General features: G+C 46.9%; 1 protein-coding gene across 1 annotated transcript in view; it reads right to left on the bottom strand.

The window, feature by feature from the left end:
- The window catches only part of SLC6A11 (solute carrier family 6 member 11), a 146,757-nt gene that overhangs the window by 67,096 nt on the left and 55,643 nt on the right, over positions 1 to 24,018 (bottom strand). Inside the window, exon 6 of the mRNA XM_004469541.4 lies at positions 1,219 to 1,353. Within this exon, the coding sequence (XP_004469598.3) occupies positions 1,219 to 1,353 (135 nt within the window). The remainder of the gene's footprint in view (positions 1 to 1,218; positions 1,354 to 24,018) is intronic.

Here is a 24,018-nt window from a genome sequence, read left to right as displayed (position 1 = left end):
AGGGATTCTGCCTCTGATTCAGGATGCTGCCTTCAGGTGCATGGTGGTGCTCTGAGCTTCAAGGTCAAAGAGACCAGCCCGAGGCATGGCAAACTGAGAGAAGAGGGGGAAAAAAATCCCAGCACACGTTGCCACTCCGCTGTCTGCTTTAATTAACCACTATGAGATACAGCTGAGACACTCCATAAATCTTTCCACCCAAGTTCCTCTAAAAGTGGGTGGCTGGAAGCTACAGACAGACACTTGAAATTTCTTACAAGCCTCACGTTCTGTTTGAAAATTTTTATGCAGATTCCACATTTGCTGCATGGTCTAACCATATTGGTTTTAATAGAAAAATGTGTCCCCCCTCCCAACTCTACTGTCTTTGAGTAAGACATTTTGCAAATTGGGATGATGTGGGGGTCTTTAAAAATATGGATGCCAGGGGGTGACCCCCAGAGAACTTATTTTAATTGATCTGGGTTGTGGTCTGGGTGTTGGAATTTTTTAGAAACTTCTAATGAGTAACCATTGGGCTAGTAAGACGCCACATTTTCATTTTCTGGTTTAATCACCTCCCAGCACACCACTGCATACCCACTTAGAGAAGCATAAGTATAAACAGCAAAGCATAAATGACCTCCTTCTCTGAACTGTCACTGCTTCACCCAAGACAACTAAGCGGGGAGCAAGTTCTCTCCAAGTACGTTCTTTCTGTGCGCTACCCCACAGAGGAAAAATCAATGCCAACCTAGACCCCTTTTCTCTCACTGAGTTGCACCATTGCAGCCATCTGAGAGTGAGATGGGGGAAAAAAATGCTTTGATTTTCACTAACTTCTCACGGAATTTCAGCATTTCCCTGAATTATGAATGCAGATGAAAAACGGCAGTGCTGTTAGCAGTAGAAACCTCAGATATTTTCATACCACAATATAGATATCTTGAAATATCCTTTATGCTAATGGCTGCTTCGGAATCATGGCAGCTGTTAGCTCCTGCTACTGGATCTTGATTCAATATACTAGTAAAGAAGCACATATTTTACCATGTTATACTTCAATATGTGTGATTTCCTACATATTTTATTTTATGCATTTAAAAATGTTGTTCTGGGAAGGGATGCATGGCTTCCAACGGCCTGGGGGTGGGAAGCCAGCCGTTGGTCCCCCACGCTGGGGTACGGACCCTGCAGAAGGCATCCTGGTGGTGGCAGGGGGCTCTGAGCACCTCTTACCTGTGGGTCAGAGAGGCGGGAGAGGTCGGGGTACAGGTAGAACTTGATGCCTTCAGAGGCTCCGGGCAGCGTCACCCCTCGGATCAGGAGGATAAGAAGCATGATGTAGGGAAATGTCGCGGTGACGTACACGACCTGCCCAGGAGAAGAGAGGACAGCGTCAAGCGGGGGATTACAGCCCTGTGGCGGGAGCAAGCAGAAGAGGGGCTATCCAGCGCAGCGCGTCGCACCGAGTCCTGGACTCAGCCTGCTCTCCCGCCCATCTCTAGCCACTTTTTTTTATAAAGCGCTGGTTCTTTATAGAAGGAGAAACAATATTCGTTTAATATTTGTTTTATCTGGGGAGGGCCTGCTATGTTCCAAGCCCAGGACTGGAGCCTAGCAATTCTGAAATGTTTCTGACCACAACCCATGGACAGAAAGGTTATATCACAACCCAGTCACAGACAGCTGAAACAGGAGTTTCCCAATCAAGACTTACTCTGCTATGTGGTGCACTCAGGAGTTTTCTATCATGTTCTAGTTCATGTTTTTTTTTTTAAAAAAAAGCTGATCATGACCCACCGCAGTCATTTCATAAATCACCGATGGGCCAAGACCTGCCCTTTTTTTTCTTTTTTATTAGAGCAGTTGTAGGTTTACAGAAAAATCATGCAGAAAGGAGAGAGTCCCCCTATATCTGCTTCCCAGTGTTCCATACTATTAACATTTTGCATTAATGTGGTACCTTTATTATAACCAAAGAAAGGCTATTACTGTAATTATACTACTAACTATAGTACATAATTTACATTAGGTTCACTATTTTTGTTGTACAGTTATATGTTTTGTTTTTTAATTTCATAATTCATCAAAGGGCCAAGACCCACATTTTTAAAAAACATTGTTCTTAATGAAAATCATTTCTGCGTAGCCAAAGATAGGACAGGATAGGCTAGCATAGCATAGGATAGCACAGGACAGCATAGAATAGCATAGCACAGCACATCAAAGCATAGCATAGGATAGGACAGCATAAGATAGCATAGCCTAGCAGAGGAGAGCATAAAAGAGCATAGCATAGAACAGCACAGCATAGCATTGGATAGCATCGCATAACATAGCATAGCAGAATAGAGAGTAGCATAGGATACGAGAGCATAGCATAACACAGCACAGGATATCATAGCATAGGATAGCGTAGTATAGTGTAGGATAGGACAGGATAACAGAATAGCACAGTATAGAATGGGATAGCATAGCATAAGCATAGCATAAGATAGTGTAGAATAGTATAGCATAGCACAGCATAGCATAGCATAGCACAGGATAGGATAGGATAGCATAAGCATAGCATAAGATAGTATAATATAGTATAGTAAAACATAGTATAGCATAGCACAGCATGGGATAGCACAACAGAGCATAGCATAGCATAGCCTAGTATAGGATAGCAGAGCATAAGATAGGATAGCATAAGCATAGCGTAGCACAGGACAGCATAGCATAAGACAATATAGTATAGCATAGCATAGCATAGCACAGCATGGGACAGCACAGGACAGAACAGCATAGCATAGAATAGAATAGGATAGGATAGGATAGGATAGCATAAGCATAGCATAGGATATCATTGCATAAGGTAATATAGGATAGCATAGCAGAGCATGGATAGCACAACACAGCATAGCTAGCACAGCCTAGCACAGGATAGCAGAACATAGGATAGGATAGCAGAGCATAAGATAGTATAGGATAGTGTATTAGTCAACCAAAGGGGTGCCGATGCAAAATACCATAAATTGGTTGCCTTTTATAAAGGATGTTTATTTGGGGTAGGAGCTTACAGATACCAGGCCATAAAGAAAAGTTACTTCCTTCACCAAAGTCTATTTTCACGTGTTGGAGCAAGATGGCTGCCAATGTCTGAGAAGGTTCAAGCTTCCTGGGTTCCTCCTTCCAGGGTCTTGCTTCTCTCTGGGCTCAGGGTTCCTCTCTTCCTGGGGCTTGCTTTTCTTTCCTCTGTGAGCTTACTTCTCAGGGCTCCAGCATAAGGCTTCAGCATCAACCTCCAACATCAAAAGCCTTCCAACTCTGTTCTTTGCCATGCCTTTATCTAATGACATGGCCCAATCAAAGCCCTAATCATAACTTAATCATGCCCAGGCACAGACCAGATTACAAATCTGATTACAATATCTAGTTTTGGAATTCAAAACCATATCAAACTGCTGCACTCCACCCTCTGAATTCCAAAAAGATATTACAATATTTGAAAAAAACATTAAATCAGCAGCAATGCAAGTACTAAATCATATCATTATCAATTTAAAGAAATACAGTTTGTCTTGGGGAAAAGTCCCATCTGCTATAGACCTTATAGATCCCTGAAACTTACAAAACAGTTTATCTATTTCCAATACACAAATGGACAGACAAAGGATAAACATTTTCATTACAATTGGGAGAAAGTGAGGGGAAACATGAGTCATGGGTCCTCTACTGTTCAGTAAACTCACAGGGCATCCTCCATTTGATTTCAGTCTGTTAGTCATTCTTAAAATGATGGTTTCTTCTCCTTGCCGCCTTATAGGAACCCACCCTTTCCACATGCTTACCCAATGGCCATTTTCTTGGTTCCACCCTTATCAAGCATCTGGGTGCTGGCCACATTCTAGACCTCTCCCTCCAAGAGTGTTGGGGTGCTTGACACATCTTACCCAATCTTTGGGTTAGAGTATTAACCCCTTTAGTACAGTGATGTGAAGACAACATTCCCCTAACCTTTGGCATATAGGCTCAATCCTCTCAGAGCAATGAGTTGACCACCTGGCCTTCCCTAACCTTTGGGGGACAAGTCCACCCCTCTAGACATGTGGGGTGCTGACCTTAACTGCCCTAATCCTTGGGGAATGTGCTCCACCCTAGCTGCACCCTGTGGCAGCAAAACTCTCCCAGAACATCAGGTAGGAACATTCACCCTCTTTAACTGCTGGGGCAAACTCACCCTCTCTGTACACTTGGGTGGGGTTCCTCTCTTGGCCCAAGGTGATGTCCTAATTCCAGACCTCAGCTTCCATGGTTTTCCCCTTGAAGTCGTTTCCCCTTCAATTTCTCCTTTCCGTGTCCTTTTTGTTCCAGGCTGACACTGGTTTTGTTCATACAGCTCTCTCAAAAACCTTGTTGGTTTAGCATGAAAGAGCAGGAATCCAAGCCATCAGACAATAATACTTTCCACAAGTCTTTCCTAGATAACTGCATCTTCAGTCTTGATTTACCAGTTCCAAGTTTAGTTAAGTCCTCCAATGGGGCACTTTCATCTGGGAGCTTGCTTTCCAGAGGCTTGGAATTTCCAGAATCAGTTTCTGTTTTCTTTGTGCCCGACAGTTCAGTCCTCAGCATCTCTCTCTTGTCTAGCATTTTGCTATAAGCTGCAAGCAGAAGCTAAGTTGCATTCTCCAGGTTTGCTTTGCAAACTTCTTCAGCTAAATGCCCAGGCTCGCCATTTTCAAATTCTGCCTTCCATAAAACACCAGGAGTTAATCTTGTTAAGTTCTCTGCAACTTTAAAACATGGATCATCTTTCCTCCAGTTTCCAATAATAATTTCATCATTTATCTGAGGCACCATAAAAAGTCTCTTTAGCATCCACATTGCTATCAACAGTCTCTTCAATGCACTGCAGGTCTTTGCGGCGGCTTGCTCGGTCGGTAGAGGTGGGGTCTGGCTGCGGACGAGGGGTCGGTCCAGCTCTGGACGAGGGGTCGGTCCCGCTTGGGACGAGGGGTCAGTCCGGCAGCAGACGAGGGGTCGGTCTCACAGGGGTTGCGCGGTTCGGCTGACGGGGTCGCCCGGCGAAGCCGGCGATGAAGGGGTCACCCGGAGAAGCAGGCGATGAACTGGGGACAAGGGAGGCCAGGCCCTTGTTGGGGGCTCTCAGGACTGGAGGGCGCACGGCAGAAGAACTACCGCGGAGACAAGGTAAACACGCAAGTCCACTTTATTGAGGGAGAGGCAACAGTTTTATAGGGGCTGGGGAAGGCTGATTGGTCGAAGCCACGCCCTGTTCTGATTGGTTGCCGGAGAAAGGTCAGTGGGCGGTACTGGACGGGGGAGGGGTGGTGGTTAGGGATTGGCTGTCGCTGTTGCTGGGGGAAGGGGCAGGGTTTAGGGATTGGTGGCTGCTGTTGCTGGGGTGGAGGGCAGACTTGAGTTTCCCACCCACGCCTGGCTGTTGCTGCTGTCGGGGGAGGGGAAAAGGGCAGACTGGATTTTTCCGCCCTGCGCCTGTGCAGGGAGAAGGAAGAAGAAGGGTGCCGCCCCACAGGCATCGGGTGGCGCCATCTGGGAGAAGGGGCGGCCGCGGAAGCATGGCTGCCGAGAAGGGGAGACCTGAGGGCACTCTGCGCCCATGCCAAGCTCCCTTCAGGGGTGGCGGTGAGTCCGACCAGCCACCCTATTATGGGGGCAGCGGCTTGGCCTGCCGTGGCTGCTCCCCCGCCAGGCCAGCAAACCACACTTCAGCCCGAGGGGTGACCGCAGGTCTTTTCTTCCAAGCATCTCACAATTCCTCCAAAAAATACCCCTTACCCATTTATAAAACCATTCCAGCATTTCGGTAATTGCAAAAACAGTTCCCCACCCCTTGTTACCAAATTCTGTAGTAGTCAGCCAAAGGGGTGCTGATGCAAAATACCAGAAATTGGTTGCCTTTTATAAAGGGTATTTATTTGGGGTAGGAGCTTACAGATACCAGGTCATAAATCATAAGTTACTTCCTTCACCAAAGTCTATTTTCACATGTTGGAGCAAGATGGCTCCTGACATCTGCAAGGGTTCAGGCTTCCTGGGTTCCTCCCTTCTAGGGTCTTGCTTCTTTTGGGGTTCAGAGTTCCCCTCTTCCCAGGGCTTGCTTCTTCCTGGGCTCAGTGTTCCTCTTTTCCTAGGGCTTGCTTCTCTTTCCTCTGTGAGCTTACTTCCTGGGGCTCCACTTAAGGCTTCAGCATCAGACTCCTACATCAAAACTCCAACATCAAAAACCCTCAACTCTGTCCTTGCCGTGCCTTTTATCTGTGAGTCCCCATCCACCAAGGGTAGGGGACTCAACATCCTAATGATGTGGCTAATCATAACTTAATCATGCCCAGGTACAGACCAGATTACAAACATAATCCAATATCTATTTTTGGAATTCATAACCACATCAAACTGCTACAGATAGCATAGGATAACATAGCATAGGACAGCATAGCATAAGATAGTATAGAATAGTATAGCATAGGATTGCATAGCACAGCACAGCATGGGATAGCACAGCACAGCACAGCATAGCATAGAATAGCATAGAGCAGCATAGAATAAGTATAAAATAGTGTAACATAGCATAGCACAGCATAGCATAAGATAGTATAGAATAGTATAGCATAGGATTGCATAGCACAGCACAGCATGGGATAGCACAGCACAGCATAGCATAGAGCAGCATAGAATAAGTATAAAATAGTGTAACATAGCATAGCACAGCATAGCATAGGATGGCACAGCATAGCACAGCATAGCATAGCACAGCATAGCATAGGATAAAAGAAGGAAAGGAAAACTTTGTGGCATGAAAGGCTCTACTTTCTGCTTGTCTGGCGTCACTTTGGGTTGGTCTACTTGGAGGCAAGTGAGCAGACATAATCTGGAAGCCTTTTCAGCCCATGGATTCCGTGAGAGAACTGAGATGATGAAAGAAACAAAAACCTTCCCTGAGCTTTCTTGCACAGGAGCTATTTAGAAGGAAATGGCAGTGGCTTCCCAGCTTGCTGGGGCTCCTGCCATGGGGGTTACATGCAAGCGCTGTACCCCATCCCCCACTGCAGGACAGTGTCTGATATTTTCTTCTTTGTCCCATCCTCTGCTCCCATAGTTTGCTTCTCTCTATTCTATGGAGTCTGCCTTCCCATCTGTTTAGACTTGTCAATATTTGGGGGCCATGGACCGTTTTAAGGGACCCTCTCCCTTCCCTGCACCCCCAAGTCTGCGTAGACACAGATTTGGGTACAATCTTTGAGGGTTCAGAGGCCCAAGTTCCCCAGATAATGCACCTATGCTCTAATATCTACTACCTAAATTCCCCTAGCTCAAGTGCAGCCTCTCAGACTACATTTGTTACCAACTATTAGCACATCAACAAAATGCATCCGTTCTCTGAACAGGCATAGATAAGCTCTTTTTTTCATATCTGACTTGAGAGTCAAAGATGAATAATTTGCCCAGGGTCACCCAGCTAAGGAATAACAGATGCAGGATTCACAGGCAGACCTGGCTGGCTTCAACGTCAGGCTGTATATTAATCCTCAGGACATACATGCAAATAGAGTGCTATTTACCCCATTTTAGGGATCAGAGTGGTAATTCAGTTAGTGAGCGACAGAGCAAGGATTTAAGCCCAGGGAGAGAAGTACATTCCGGATATCAAAAATAGGAAACAGAAAGTACATGAGGGGAAGCGGCTGTGTCTCAATCAGTTGGGCTCCCGCCTACCATATGGGAAGCCCTAGGTTTCTGTCCTAGGGCCTCCTTGTGAAGGCAGGCTCGCCTGCAAGCACCGTGGAGCCACCTGGCCCGCAAGCACTGCGGAGAACCGACTCAGCAAGGTAATGCAACAAAAAGAGAGACAAAGCAAAAACACAGAAAAGCACGCAGCGAATGGACACAGAGAGCAGACAACAAGCAAGCCGCAAGGGGGGGGGAGGGAAATAAATAAAATACAGACACAGAAGAACACACAGTGAATGGACACAGAGAGCAGACAGCACGAAAAAGCCACAAGTGGGGGGGGGACCACAAGAGGGGGGGACTGGGAGTCCTGCAAACACAGCCTGAAAGGCTGGACTATTTTATGCAGACACTAGCTCTATTTTATGGTAAGGACCAGCAGCATCCTCCCACTCACCACCCTGCCCCTACCATTTCCCACATCCCTCTTTCCAAATCAGCCATCAGTTTCCAATCAACACTTCAGGTGATCCACACAACCTCTCACTGTGAAATATAACATAATCCAGAAAAGGTGAACATAGGTCAGACACGTAATACTCAAACAAGATGCCAGCAATGGATAAGAGTTGATGGTTCCTGCCTGAAGAGCTAAAAGAGTAACAAAATCACCAATTCCACTTAGCTTTGTAGGCATAATCTATGATAGATCTTCAGCATTTCATATAAGTTCTTGAATTTTTCCCCCCCTGGTCAACCAGCTTAAGCTTAAACCAATTGAAGGTTAAAAGTCTGTTGCTTTCACTTAACAATTTCCACTTTTGTCTCAACTGAACATCAGATGATTAATTATCCAGAATGCCCAGGACCTGACCTGTTCCAGATGAAGTTGAGATAGCTTAGTTATCTTAACCCTCAAAGTTCACAAAATTTAAGGAAAGGGGCATTACCATGTAAAACATAACAAGTGAAAATCATAGCAATTTGTCCTTCACTGTGGGACCATCCTGATGCCCTTGAACTGGCTACTTATCTTCTGCCTGGTCTGTATTGAGTGGACTGGGTATCAGTAGGGGTTCTTTATAACCTGGCCAAATGCACCAGCACCAGACCTCAGATGCCACGTATACAGCAGGCCATGCTCCATTATTACAGTGGTATGATTTCTCCCTCCACTGGTAGCCACACCTTCATTTTGAAAATTTTATTGGAGTATATGATTCATACCTGAACATACATAAACAATGAGTGTATAGTCAAAGTAGATAGCCTTACAAAACCAACATGTATGTCATCACACTGGACTCCCATACATCGTCCCGCCACCAACACCTTGCATTGTTGTGAAATATTTGTTAAAAGCTTTGAAAGATCATCGTCAAAATATCACTACTAACTATAACCCATAGCTTACATTTGTCCGCACCTTCACTTTTACACTCCTTTCATAAAGCTGTGAGGAAAATAAATATTCAAATGAGTTTCCCAAAGAACACAGTGCAGACAACGAGTTAGGCTGCCAAAAGACAAAACCACTGGCTGGCAGGCATTAGCTAAAAAAAATTCATTTGTAGGCTGAGGTTTGAGAGCCTCAAGTCAGGGTACAAAAGGTAGTTTAGGGGCATCATTATGCAATGCACAAAAGCAGAGGGTGGGATGAAAGTTGAAAATGCAGAGACTAAGAACAGTCTGCATCCGTTGCTTGTCCCAGGTCTCTTAAAAGCCCCTTCTAATCTACATCTGCCCTCAAACATGCCAGACACTTGAACATCATCTCCCATTATCCTAAGACCAGCTGTAGACTGTCAAAATGGAAGCAATCCATACAGATCTTGTCATCCAGAGATTGCTCATACATGACATGCATGCTGCCAGTTATCCTGCTGTGCTCATGCCAGGCATCACTAATTGATCACAGCACTCTTTGCAGCTGAGCCTGGATGCAGCCTAAGAATAGCACTCCAGGCAGCCCTCAGAATCCGCCTGGACAAAATCCACCTATTTGCCTGCGTGATGCAGTCCATCTTTCATTGATACCTTGTCAGGGTTGCTTGCAGGTCTTACCCAAGCACCCTTGAGCACAGGGTTGCTGAATGTTTGCGTGCATGAATAAGACTCCCTAAGTCATGACAACCCACAAACAGGATCAAGCCATAAAGATAGGCTGGAAAAGGGCTCTCACAGTACCTGAGAAGGGCCTCAGCCTTCTCTTGGCTGCTGTTTGAGCTGGGTCTCCACTCCAAGGAAGAGGCAGAGTCAAGAAGGGGATACAGGGAACTAGCCAAGGATGTGGAGGTGGGCACAGAATACTGCCCCCCTGGGACACGGAGGAACCCCCAGGTTACCATCCCGGGGCTCAAGCTAGAATGAGCCTCACCTCTTGCCTCATCTTCCTCCACATTCAGTCAGTGACCCAGCCCTGCCAATTTGATCTCCAGCTGTATTCCCAAGTTGCCTCCCCTCCTCATTCCCACTGCCACGGCCCTTGTCACCTCTCTTCTCAGCCACTGTCCGCACCAGGGCGTGAATTGCACACAGTGATGTGAGTTTCAAAAATACTAATCTGACACATCCCGTCCCTGTTACTGGAGTCTAACCTCTCTAGCCCCACTTTTGAAGGTTGTGGGGTACAGTGAAATGGGCTGGGCTCTGCAGTCAGACAGCCCTGGGTTCAAATCCCGGCTGAGTGCCTGGCTATGTGACTTTGTCTCAGTCCCTTCTCCCAGCCACTCTGCTCTCCCAGGTGTGCAGCTGTGGCAGACCAGGCCAGTTCCTTCAGTCTTTTCTCATGCTTCCTTAAGTTCATAATGTCCATCCCCAGCTCCTCAGTCACCCAAGGGAAACTGACCCTCTGGAGCCCAGCTTATGAGGCAATCTTCATGGAGCCTTTCCCAGAGCTGGCCGCTCCCCAGCACGGTGAAGCTGTCTGTCCCTCCCTCGGCACCCCACCGTATCGGCCTTAGTCCTGCGTATGTCTGAATCCCCACAAAGCCAAGACTCGTCCGTCCCAGCTGAGACACCATTGTTCTGTCCATTTTACAGTCACAAAGCTGGGGTTCAGAGTGGCCCATGTGAAGTCTTACTAGTCTCGCTATAGGAGCTCCCTCCTTAACCAACACACCAAACCGTCAGCCCAAAGGTCGAGAGGAGGAATTACTAGGTCCAGCCTGACCCCTTTCTCACGTTCATCACCCCAGCCATTCCGGCAGCCTCCGTCGGCTGTCTTATTGCCGTAAGCTCATGATTTCTCAAATACAAGTTCTACGAGGGAAGGGATTTTTGTTTTTCATTTTCCTGCTGAGTCCACAGTGCCCAGAGCAGTGCCTCATATATGAGAAGTGCTCGATAAATATTTGTGGGAGGGATAAACAAGCCCGCAGGCTGAGGTCTGGGCTCTGAGGCTGGAGCGCCCCTGCGTGCATCATCCAGCAAGAAACGCTGGAGCCAAGTAAGCTGGGATTCAGAAAATAGAACTGAATTTTAAAAGGTGTGTTTAGAGGTAGGAAAAGTCCAAGGGACTTGGTTTTAGAGGAAGGGCCAAAGACGGAGGGCAAGGAACTGCAGGGGTGGGGAGGCTGGATACTTCCTGGCAAAGTTCAGTGTCCATTTCAAGACACCCAAGGCCCTCGGATTTCTCTGGAAGAGCCAAGGGGCTGCCGCAGGGCTCAGGCATTATGCTAAATTATGCAGTGCTTGGTGACAGGCACAATAAGGTCTCTGACAAGGTACCATCAAGCCAGGCTGCTCCTGCCAGAGCGGCTCAAGACTGAGAGGTCAGGGTGGGGGGCTGGGGTGGGGGGTCTGATCTGCCAGCCCTCTCAGACCCAGGGAAATGAAGCCCTGCTTCCCAAACACACACTGTGGTTAAGAAAGAGTTTTCCCCTTATTGTTTCATTTCCTTTTAGCAGGTCAAGTCCTTGTGAAATAAAGGTTAGCACAACTGGTGGTAATTACACTGTATCCTGTTTTAATGGGCTCTAATTGCTCATTTGCATACCACTCCCAGCATAGTGGGGTGTTTCCCCCCCTATTTCCAGGATACAGCTACTTATTCCATAGCAGGAAGATCACTGGGAATGTCACACAAGTTGCAGACGGGCCATCCCTCCTCAAGTTTTCCAGGGTAACGGGGTTAATTGGAAGGCCCAGTGTTGCTCAGAAGGCACTGGAAAAGCAGGTGGCATGAGGGCAAGAACCCAGAACCACAGGGTCAGAAGATCCAGTGTGCTGGGCAACGCGGGCAACTTCCACCCCCTCTCTGGGCTGGCATTTTACTGTCTGTAAAGAGGCCAGGTTAGACTAACCCAACCTTCAATCATTCCTGTACCATTTTCCTGATTTTTTTGTGTGTGTTATATTATCACCTTTGTCTTATTTACTTAGTATTTTCTATAAATCAATACACTTTGTTACCATAGATATATTTAATGAGAAAGCTTTGAATCACCACTGTAAATTGAAAAAGGATTATCTCTTACCACAGAGGGTAATTTCAAAAATAAACAATGAAAACAAAATTTGATTAAATTCTTGCCGAAGGATCTGCGCCTGAGCTACGCTTTCTCTTTGTTCAAAAACAAGAGTAGCAAGTGTCAGAGAAGTGTTAAAAAAGAAACCAGCACCTCATTCAACCTTTCTCTTTAAGAGAAAAATTTTCTTATGACGTGATTGAATGTCATAGATTGATCTGGGCTTATGCATCACTAAATTAGCCTAGGGACAGCGTATACAAGAGGACACTTCTTGTATTTGGGGAGAATAGCAGATAGATGATCTCTGGGTCCTTCCCAGCTCTGACAGTGTTTACTAGCAGAAAAGTCCTTTTTCAATTGCAAGTCCTTCCAAAGCAGCAGGGCGCCGCGGAGCTGTCCAGGGTCCTGACGTGAACTGACCCTTCTGTGAGGCGGCTCCTTAGAGCCTTAGAGGATGCTGCCGTTAATGGAACATCAACTTCGTGGCAGAGACCTTTACATAGTATCTCTAGCTGATCTTCACGCCACTCAGGTGCTATCCCCACTTTGCAGTCCCCAAGCCTCCGAAGACTAAGGAAGCAAGTGACTGCTCTCTGCCTCAAATCTGGCTAGTCATTGCCTTCCTGTTTCACCTCCTGTATTCTCCTTAGGATGCCTTAATCTCAAGGGTCCAGCTTGCCTGCTCTTGGCAGTGAGTCATCACCGCCCACTGCCCGAGCCGGGGAGACTGTTTCTCCCGCCCCTCCCCCACTGCCGTCACCAGCCAGTCTTGCCTCTGTGTCTGGGGTGCATCTGCTCACCCCATATGGTTGGAACTGAACACCCAACTATTACAGAATCATTCTTTTGAATACCAACTGATTTTTTTCCCTTTGGGTTTTTAGAGACTACTATCTGAATACCCAGGAAAGAATGCTATAGCAGTCACCAAACAATCAGACATAATCTCCACTAAGATATCATTTATCTTTGGGAACATGATACTATGAGAAAGCATATCTGAAGAGAAAAGGTCACCATGGACACATTTTGCCTTTTCACAATCTTCACCAGCATCAGAGGTATTGTTAATAGAATGTCCTAATGCAAATAACAAATGTAGAAAAAACCTTCCTATCTGTTTTAAGCAACCCAATTCTAAATAGGTAAAAGCACGTTCTCACAAGAAAATCATAGTATTTCTTCAAGGAGGTAATGATACTTTAACACTGCAGTGACATTTCCATAGAGAGCTAAAGTTATAATTTTTGTGCAATGATAAGTGGATTCTCATTAGCTATGAAAGTCAGCCCATGCATGGAATCTAAAATAATTGAACAAAACATTGGCTTGCCTGAGGATCCATTTTCATGCCATCAGCCCTGTGGTAGTTGGAAAATACATATACCCCAGAAAAGCAAGTTCTTAAAATTAATCTACTCCTGAGAATGTGGTCCCATTTTAAGTAGGATCTTATAACAAGGCTATAAGATCATTCAGGATGGGTCGTAATCCTCTTACTGGAGTCCTTTATAAACAGGATGAATACAAAGAGAGAGAATGCCTGGCGGCGGACTTGGCCCAGTGGTTAGGGCGCCCGCCTACCACATGGGAGGTCCGCGGTTCAAACCCCTGGCCTCCTCGACCCGTGTGGAGCTGGCCCATGCGCAGTGCTGATGCGCACAAGGAGTGCCCTGCCACACAGGGGTGTCCCCTGCGTAGGGGAGCCCCATGTGCAAGGAGTGCGCCCCGTAAGGAGAGCTGCCCAGCACAAAAGAAAGTGCAGCCTGCCCTGGAATGGTGCCGCACACACGGAGAGCTGACACAACAAGATGATGCAACAAAAAGAAACACAGATTCCCGTGCCGCTGACAACAACAGAAGCAGACAAAGAAGACGATGCAGCAAATAGACACAGAGAACAGACAACTGGGGTGGGGGAGGGGGAGAGAAATAAATAAATAAATCTTAAAAAAAAAAAGAGAGAGAACACCACGAAAGCATGAACGTGAGAAGCTGAAAGCAACAAAACCTGGAAGAGAGGGGAGAGACCGGCAGACACTGCCATGTGCCTTGCCACGTGACAGAGGAGTCAGGGATCACGGGCAGCTAGTCTTTGGGAAGAAAGCACCACCTTGATGATGCCCTGATTTGGACATTTTCACAGGCTCAGAACTGTTAGCTTGTAAGCTAATAAATTCCTACCGTTAAACCAAAAAACAAAAACAATAAAAAGACAAAAACAAAAGTAAAAACAAACACACACACACAATTCTCACTGTTAAAAGCCAATCCATTTTAAGGCATCTGCTTTCGACAGGCAAGCAAACTGAAACAATACCTGAGCTGAGATGCAAAGGAAAAGAGGGAAGGTGTGAAGGGACAGGGTTAGAGGTGACAGGCAGCGTGGCAGGATCTAGTGTCCGATCTCCACTGTGGCAGAGACCATGAGTTCTCCCCCATATCTGCTTTCCCTTCTTCTGCAGTGGTAAACCACTAATTTCCAACTGGACCCATGGTCACCTCGAAAAAAGACCTTGCTGCTAGATGTGGCCACGTGTGTACATTCCCCTGATTAAAATATGAACAAAGGAAATATGTACAACCTCAAGGTCACATCCTTAAAAGAAAGGGGTATATCTCATCCCAACCTTCTTGTCCTTCCCACTGGCTGGAACGAGGACAAGGCAGCAGGCCAAGGTAGACCACATAAACGAGAGCAGCTCGCTAGGCAGGCCCAGCAACAGAACAGAAGGTGCTGGGGCCCCTTCTGGGCTTATACCTGGGCTGTTGTGTGAGAGAGAAGTAGAGTTTCTTGTTTAAGCTACTGCTCTTTGAGGTCTCCATCATGAGAAATGAAATTTTTAACCCAAATAAACCACCACTGATTGCCTCTGTGATCATGCCCCTAAGTCTGTCCCCTTTTTAGTTAAATGAAGGCACTGGATCAGATGATTCTCACTGATCCTTTTGACTCAGACATGAAGAGAAGATTTTAAGGATGATCTGAGTCTCCTGTCAGTGAATGTATGAGAGTGACCATCCTTCTATACCTGAAGTCAATGAGGAATGACAAGAAATGGAGTCAGGAAGTGACTAGAAAGGTCTAGCAAGTAAAATAGATGGAAAAAAAACCCAGATATAACAGATCAGCCAAGATATCACCATTTCTTGGCTAAACCATGGTTAACCTTCTCTGCCACAGTTTAAAATGAGCATTATAGGGGTGGCCAAATTTGGTACAGAACCCATCACCAAGTAAAAAGATCCATGCATGGGTTAGAAGGTCTTTAAGGCCTTCCTGACATTGTCTTCCTTATCTGTGAAATGAGGATAATGCTTATTTCTAAGATTGATGTGAGAAGTACTTAACTTTCACTATGCAAAGCACCTGACACAAAGAAACTGCTCAATGAAGGGAAAAATGGCGATTGCCTTTGGCATGCTCTCACTGGATCAATAAGCAACGCCTCTCCCACCCAGTGAGAGCAGGGCCTTGGGTGGCAGAGAACTGGGGGTTCTAGCATGTGGGCAGCAGGGCTGGAGTCAGCCCTGTCTCGGCTGTGCGTGGAGACAGGTGAGTGGCTCTCTAAGACCCTTGGGGGACCCTCTCCCTGGTGGATGGCGGCAGCTGGCAATGTAGTGGCAGGGAAGGCTGGTCACAAGAGGTGGTCACTGCTAGCTCCTGGCTGGGGACAGCTGGGTGAATGGGACCCAGAGAGAAGAAAAACTTCAGAAGAGGAGCTGGAGGAGCCAGACTCTGGAATGAAGAGTCAGACAAAGTAGACTTGTGGAGGAGAATCCTCTCCAGTCCCACTCCAGCCAATGGCCATGGCAACTGAGGGGCCAGGTACAGGCAGGACTTAGAAGAAATTTATCAGATGAAACCAGGCAAGGCCAAATTCCAATCTGAAAGGATAGAAGGGACTAACTGATGAGTGAAGAGGGAGGATGGGACCCAACTGTGCCATCTCAGACACGTACATAACAAGGATGAGGCTTGTCCTATAAAGGCAGAAGCCAGACTTTCTCGAGATGGTGAGGACAGTGAGTGTCACCAAGCTCTGTGAGGTCCAGGATCTGGTGAGGGCCACGACCAGGAAATGTGGGGCTACGTGGAATTTTTTTTTGGGGGTGCTCAGATCCAGCTAATGGAGGAAAAGTTGCTGAGACTTCTCAGATGCTGACCCCAAAATGCCACTCCTCAGCTCTAAAAGATCAAAATGGAAGGGTGAGACCATCAGAGACATCTTCAGGGGCTGGGGGACTGAAGGCAAGAAACAAAACATGCTAGGAGTCCAGGAAAAGTGTGAGCCTTTCTTCTTGCTGATTGTTGGAGTCAAAAAGATCATCAACACCAAGATCCTTTTCGACCCTGAGATAGCCTTACTACTTGGCAACTGGTGACATCCTGGTTGGAAGCAGAGGGCTTGAAGTGCTCAGAAGAAAAGGACAATGAAGAGATATCTAATAATGATGGGGCCAGCATTTATTGTCTGCTTTATTATTACATAGTTCAGTTCTATAAGGTAGAAACTATTATTTCCATTTCACAGAAGTGGAAACTGAACACCCTAAGTTGAATATTTTGCTCATAAAGCCAGACAATATAGCAAGAGTCACACTTAGAGCCACCCAGCTCTGAAGCCTGTATGCTCAACCACTGCAGTCCTGTGCAGGGAATCCTCACACCTCATCTCCCTGTGTGTTCCCTGAACAAACCCTGCAAGCTTTTGCTTTTGCCATGCTCTTTTTTTTTTTTTTTTAAAGATTTATTTTTATTTATTTATTTAATTCCCCTCCCCCGGTTGTCTGTTTTCTGTGTCTTTTTGCTGCGTCTTGTTTCTTTGTCCGCTTCTGTTGTCGTCAGCGGCATGGGAAGTGTGGGCGGCGCCATTCCTCGGCAGGCTGCTCCCTCCTGCGCGCTGGGCGGCTCTCCTCACGGGCACACTCCTTGCGCATGGGGCTCCCCTACGCGGGGGACACCCTTGCGTGGCACAGCACTCCTTGCGTGCATCAGCACTGCGCATGTTGCCATGCTCTTTACCTTGCAACGTCCTCTCCCCTTTCTCTACCTGTCAAATTCTTGCCAACCTTCCAGACCAGTTCAGTGACCATTGTAGCAATTCGATATTTTATGAATTCCAAAAATAGGTATTGGATAATGTTTATAAGCTGGTTTGTTTCTCTGGGCAGATTAGGTTATTTTGGACTCAGAGGTTTCACTTTGACTTGATTAAATAATGATTAAGGCTTTGATTGGGCCACGTCAGGTGGACATTGAGTCCCCACCCCCTTGGTGAGAGAGAAACTGTACCACAGAGAAGGGAGGAGGAGTTTCAGTGCTGGAGCCCTGGGAAGTAAGCACACAGAGGAGAACACAGAGGAAGAGAGTCTCCTTAGACATGGCAGAGGCCCCTGTAAGAGAGATGAGCTGTTCGCCTGATAGTCCACAGCTGGCTTTGTGGAGAGAGCAGAGCAGCTGAGCCTGGAGAGAAGCCAGCCCTGGGAGAGAGATAAGACTTGTCCCAGACTGCAGCTGAGATTGGAAGAAACTGGGACTACAGAGGAAGAGGAAGCCTAAACCCTTGTAGAGACCGGCAGCCATCTTGCTCCAACATGTGGCAACAGACTTTGGTGAGGGAAGTAACTTATGCTTTATGGCCTGGTAACTGTAAGGTTCTACCCCAAATAAATACCTTTTAGAAAAGCCAACAGATTTCTTGTATTTTTCATCAGCAGCCCTTTGGCTGACTAATACGACCAGGTCTTCCAAGAGTCAGCATAGGCTGTCCAGGTAGAATGAAACATCCCTTTTACAAACCCACCATACACTGTAGCAATACGACATATGGATTCAGGAGAATGGCCTTGACCTCAGGAAAACGAGATGCAAACCCAGCCTCTGGCACTTTCTATCTGTGTGACTGGCCTCAGGCAAGTTATTGTCTTTCTTGGTCTCTTCTGCAAAATGGGGATTATGATAATACAGTGGATTAATTCAACCCTTTTGCATCTCAGGTTCTTAATCTATGAAACGTGGAGAAGAGTTCCTGCCTCTCAAGGCCAGTGTGAGAATGACATGAGTTGCTGCCTCAACAGCTCCAGGTATAGTATCTTGACCCATCAGCCCTTAATGAAGAGGAGCTTTCCTTCCTCCTTTGATTTAGCCCCTTATTGCATTCTGCCTCGTAATCTAGTTAGCTGTTTACACATCTGCCTCCCCTTGTAGGTTGGAATCTATTCAAGGATAAGTAGGATAAGGGCTCCGAAACACTTCTCCCAAAGTCCTAGAGAGAATGCAAATAGTTGGATGAATAATGCAGTAAGAATGAAGGGAACAAAGCAAGATAAGCCCACACGTCTGTAATGGGCCTTCTGTGTAAACAGTCCATGTTCTCATTTAAGCCTCTCCATCCAAGAGCAAAGCACATTCTGTAAGTCAATTCACCAGCTGCCTACTGAGCCCGCTGTGTGCCAGACCCTGTGCTGGCTTCTGAAGGCATGCTGACGACTGAGCCGGGTCCCTGCCAGCAAAGCGTGCATAAGATGACCCTTAGATACGGACATAAATCTACAACTGACCTCTCAGTGGAAGTTCAGGGGCATGCAGGGTGATGCTGGAGTGGGCAGCTCAGGCAGAGCGGGGCAGGCACGGTGCAGCCAGGGACGTTTTCCTGGAGCAGGGCTCTCAAGGGGGCAAGAGGGGGACCCTGCTGCTCCAGAGATTCCTGATCCCAGAATGAGCTACATGAACAAATGCCTTAATCCAAGAAGGGCTCAGGACGTGGAGCAGGCAGAGCGCATTAGCCTCTCCAGGGAAAGAAACGAGCCCTGCATGGGTCCACAAAGCCAGGCGCCTAGGGAGACATTCTTCAACAGCAACCACTGCCATTAAGATGGCTGAGCCGCGACTCGAATCCTTGTCCATGGGCCAGCCAACCGGCACTGCCTGGGGCGTGGCCAGGCTAGCGCGGAAGCCCATGTCACGGTGGATTAAGATTAGCTGGAGAATTAAGATTAGCTGTTGATTTTTACATAGTTCTGCCATAAAGACCACAAAAGTGAACACAAATCCCCAAACTAGCCCAAGCAACATAAATATTCCATGCAGTGCCCAGCCAAGCTGATGCTGGTATTAGGGGCTATTATTTACTGCCTGGAAGACACACTCGGTACCTTGGCTAATAATGATTTAAATCCCATTCATCTCTCTTGGACTAGAAAGCTGGTGTCACCATGGCAACCAAGCGCACCATGCAAGTGCACATTCCCCAGGCAGGGATTTGCTGGTGGGGAGATGCTGGTGGGTGAGAAGCACCATCCCGCGTCCTCTTACTCTATCAAACCGGATCGTGGTGGGGAGGCACGGGGAGGAGAGCGCCATACTCAGGGACAACATCAGCAGCCAGAAAGAGCAAGGGGCTGCCCGGATCCTCTTCTCTGAACCAGACTCTCTGCCCCCCAGCTATCCCCTAGACCCAGGACGTGGGGCTTTCCAGGACCCTTCCTCAGGAGTCCTAAGCAAGCAGGCAGCCCTCCCGGACCACCTGTGCTGACTACAATGTGCTCCTTCCTTTCTTGACGCAGCCTCATTTCTTGATGCAGCCTCATTTCTTGAACGTATAATCTAGGCTCACTTCCTGTTCTTGCCTCAGTTGACACAATCTGGCTTTTGCCATCCGCCTCTCTACTGAGCAGCCAATCCAGAGGCCACCAGGACCCCCCCCCCCCCCCCCGCCGCTAGTCAGACCTCACGGCTTCATGGTTTTTGTCTTCCTCCCCATTGAACCCGGGACCTCACACATGCGAGGCAGGCGCTCAGCCCCTGAGCTACACCCACTCCCCATCTTTTCAGCTTTAAACACTGTCCCTCTTCTCTGTCTCCACATCAGACTCCTCTCACTTTCTGCTTTCATGATTTCCCCATGATTTTTTAGTAACTTTTACAGGTTCATTTCTTTGCTTCTCCTTTCAGGTAATCAACCAACCAATCCACTTTGATTAGCTTCTGCCGTGGGCCAGATGCTGTGCTAGGCCTAGGGGACGCAAAGGTAAATTAATCAGGAGCAACTCCTACCCTCCAGAGCTCACCGTGGTAGCTTGCTCTCTGCAGATGTCTAAGCCACTCCCTAAATCTGCCCTCACCCCACTTCTATTCTCCCCACACTCCCATGAGTTTCCTTCTCTGCTCCTGAGGTTCCACGAGCCAGCTACGAGCCGATGGCCTCCACTTTCTCCCACCAGCCTAATCTCTTGCGATTAAGACTCGTATGTTCAACTCCCTGTGTACACGTCCACCTGGGTTTCTTACAAACTCCACATGCTGAAAACAAAAACCGTGATCTTCTCCCCCACATCTGTTCCTCCTCTGGTGTCCCTGTTTGGAATAATGGTGCCACCCTAGATACAAACCCATTGTATCACCTTCGATTTCAGCAACCACCTTCTCTCTCTCCTCCCTTCACGATAAACCTCCGGAAAGGGGAAAATGCACAATCAGTCCACACTCCCCTCAAGCCTTCTCCCTCCACAGAAGCTGCTCCTGCCAAGTGGGGCCCCTCCACGTCTCCTCGAACGCTCTCCTCCCCTGGCCTGCTCCAGGTGGGGCTGTCCTGGCTTTTCTCCTACTTCTCTGGGAACTCCTGTTTCCTTCGCAGCTTCCTCCTCCCCTCGCAGCCCCTCCCACGCTGCTTGAGTTCCACCTTGACCTCTCTGCCCCTCTCTTTTACAGTCTCCTCCTGGGTATCCTCTGCTTCGACCCAACAATCCTAAGGCGCAGCTTGCTAGAACTGCTCACAGTGTCGTCTCTGAAGTCAGGCGGTCTCCCCGGTGGCAGCTGTGATGTCATTACCGGGGCCTGAATGTAGGGCCCAGGACTTGGCTGTTCCTACGTTTGCCCTTCCGTTGAGGTATGGGCTTTGGGGGTTAGAGAGTTTTTCATTAAATTAAATTAATTGCTCTTTGGTGTTTAAAATGCCTTTTAAAAGATGATGCTGTGTTTTTGGCAGAAAGGCACAGAAACAAAGCAGGGTGAAATTTGATACTGGGAAGCAAATATAAATCATGAGAGAAAACGCCAATTCCACACTTTCTTGCAAAGAAGCAATCGAGTGCTTTAGGGATCTGTATTAGTCAGCCAAAGGGGTGCTGATGCAAAATACCAGAAATTGGTTGCTTTTTATAAAGGGTATTTATTTGGGGTAGGAGCTTACAGATACCGGGCCATAAAGCATAAGTTACTTCCCTCACCAAAGTCTATTTTCACTTGTTAGAGAGAGATGGCTGCCAACGGCTGAAGGGTTCAGGCTTCCTGGGTTCCTCCCTTCCAGGGTCTTGCTTTTCTTTGGGTTCAAGGTTCCTTTCTTCCTGGGGCTGGCTTCTTTTTCCTCTGTGAGTTTCCTTCCCTGGGCTCCAGCTTAAGTCTTCAGCATCAATCTCCAACATCAGAAACCCTCAACTCTGTTCTTTGCCATGCCTTTTATCTGCAAGTCCCCACCCATCAAGGGGTGGGGACTCACCACCCTAATCGTAACTCAATCATGCTCAGGTACAGATCACATTACAAACATAATCCAATATCTATTTTTGGAATTCATCAATAATATCAAACTGCTACAGGATCTAAGACAAGAAAATACCCACAAGTAGATGAAGATGTATCACATTCTGTGATCACAATGCGTGGAATTAAATTGCTATTAAACTCCCAAACAATACACCGAAGACAGGAGAATTTGCCAATTCCTTGGGAATAAAGAAACTTCCAAAGAGTTTGATATGACTACTTGATGAGTCACACAGCAACAATGTTAAAACAAAGTGTAGGGGTTTAATTGGAAGTATTTTACTTCTGGTAAATATCCTTAACTTGATATATTAGGTACCCTCTGGGACATAAAATAATGGTGTATCTTAGGGCAGATGAAATATGGCATCAATTTGATCATATGAAATATATTTCGGGGCTCAGGCCACTTTGAAAATCATATTATAGCTGTAGACACTCACCGTAGAAAATGTACATATTCATACAATCCCATGATTTTTACACAATTCCAAAGGGTTCAGGCAAAGAAATTCTAACATATGCTATTGACATCACTCCACATTTCTCTCTTCAAGCTCTAGACATCCCTGCCTGCCACCCAAAGACCTCTTCTCCCATGAGTTTCTTTTGGGACCCTTTACATTCAGTCTTCCGTGGCTTCATTCAAACATCTGCATAGCTCTCAAAGCTGTCCACCTGCATCCGTGTCTCAGCTGCCATCCTCTCCGGCCGGAACTTGCACCAGGAGGGCTCTAGTGTCCTCCCTCCAATCCACCCCCCACGATCAGAGTGGCTCTCTTATAAAGAAAGACTGGCCATATCACCCCTCCACTCTGAGCCCGTCAGTGACTCTCCATTGCGCTCAAAGTGTTACCAGGAAAACCTCTACCTACCAGTCCAGCCTGTCTCCCTCCCACTCTCGAGGGTTCCCTGTTCCAGGCACACTGAGCTTTTTCCCTTCCTTTACTTTTACTGGGCCACATTCTCTCTCTCTCTGGACTATCACACATGCTGAACAGGGACCACATCTTAGATATTTGCCTTCTGTCTCCAGCACCCATTACTACCTGCACCTTACCCAGTAAGGGCACCTACCTGCCCATTACCCAGTAGGTGTTTAATAAATGCTTGCTCCATTCCCCTGGAGGTACATGGATCCAGAAAATGCAGACACAGTACCAGAAGTGACAGTAAGGCAGAGAAATGGAGCGGGTTCCAGCTCCTGCTCTGTGACCTTGAACAGGTTACGGCACCTCTCTAAGCCCAAGAGTGCACATCTATAAAGTGCGGTGGGAAATACTCACTTCAAAGGACTGGTGTGAAGATTAAACAATAGAATTCAAGTGGTTGTTTGCAACAAAGGCAGTCCTGTCCTCTCAGGAGCAACTTGGAGAGGCTGGGGGCACTTGTGTTCATCACAAAGAGTGAGGTGCGGCATTTAATGACTAAGGGCTAGGAAGGTTGGCAAAGCTGCAATGCATGGGGCAGACCTGCACAATAAAAAACTGTCCTCCTCCTTGCAATTTCCATATGTCCCACCAGACACTTGGGCATGAGTGGAGAAGCTGTTTATAATTATTAAGCCTAGAATCGAACTCTGCTTTGCATATAACAGCAAAGTATTTTTTACATCATTTTAACATATGAACAATTTTCCAGAAATGCAATTACCATGTAAACTGGAGGATGCATGTACTCTCTTTTGCTCAGTTCTTTACCAAATGTCATTTATCATTTTGCAATATCATGTCAGTAATAACAATGCTACCCCTGGAATTTAAAGTCCCCCACCCAACAGCCCTGCATCAGTCTGCATTTGTAGCTGTTGTGTTCACGGTGATTCTATAAGAATATATGTTAGCTCTCATTTCAAGGTACAGCACACAGAGCAAAAGGCCTGACAATATTCAGTGCAACACTGTCTCTCTTCTCTTACATCCAAATATATTCATGGTAATTGGTGCCAGCACCTGATGGCTTCATTATGTTTTCCAGTGCGCCTGAGCATTTACATATTGAAACTCATTATTTTATCATAAATTGATTTCCTTCAGTTTTCCCTTCTATTATAGCTAGGGTTTTGACATCCATTTTCTTGAATCTATGTATAACATAGGTTATTTACAAATTCTGTTTCAGGGGGTTCAAGGCAGCATTACAAACTATCCTTGTCGTAAGTGGGGTGCTGGGTCTGTGAGTGGCTTGGGAAGCACCAGGGGTTTGTAAGGTCCCCAGCGCCGGTGCTGGCATGGAGTAAGCACTCACTTCCTGTGGTTGGCACTGTTACCATCAAGACAGTGGGTCAATCACAGCGATGATGCGGCATCATCATGCTTC

The sequence above is a fragment of the Dasypus novemcinctus genome, chromosome 26 (genome assembly GCF_030445035.2).
Source record: "Dasypus novemcinctus isolate mDasNov1 chromosome 26, mDasNov1.1.hap2, whole genome shotgun sequence".
NCBI classification, from domain to species: domain Eukaryota; kingdom Metazoa; phylum Chordata; class Mammalia; order Cingulata; family Dasypodidae; genus Dasypus; species Dasypus novemcinctus.
This window is presented reverse-complemented; position numbering and strand designations above follow the sequence as displayed.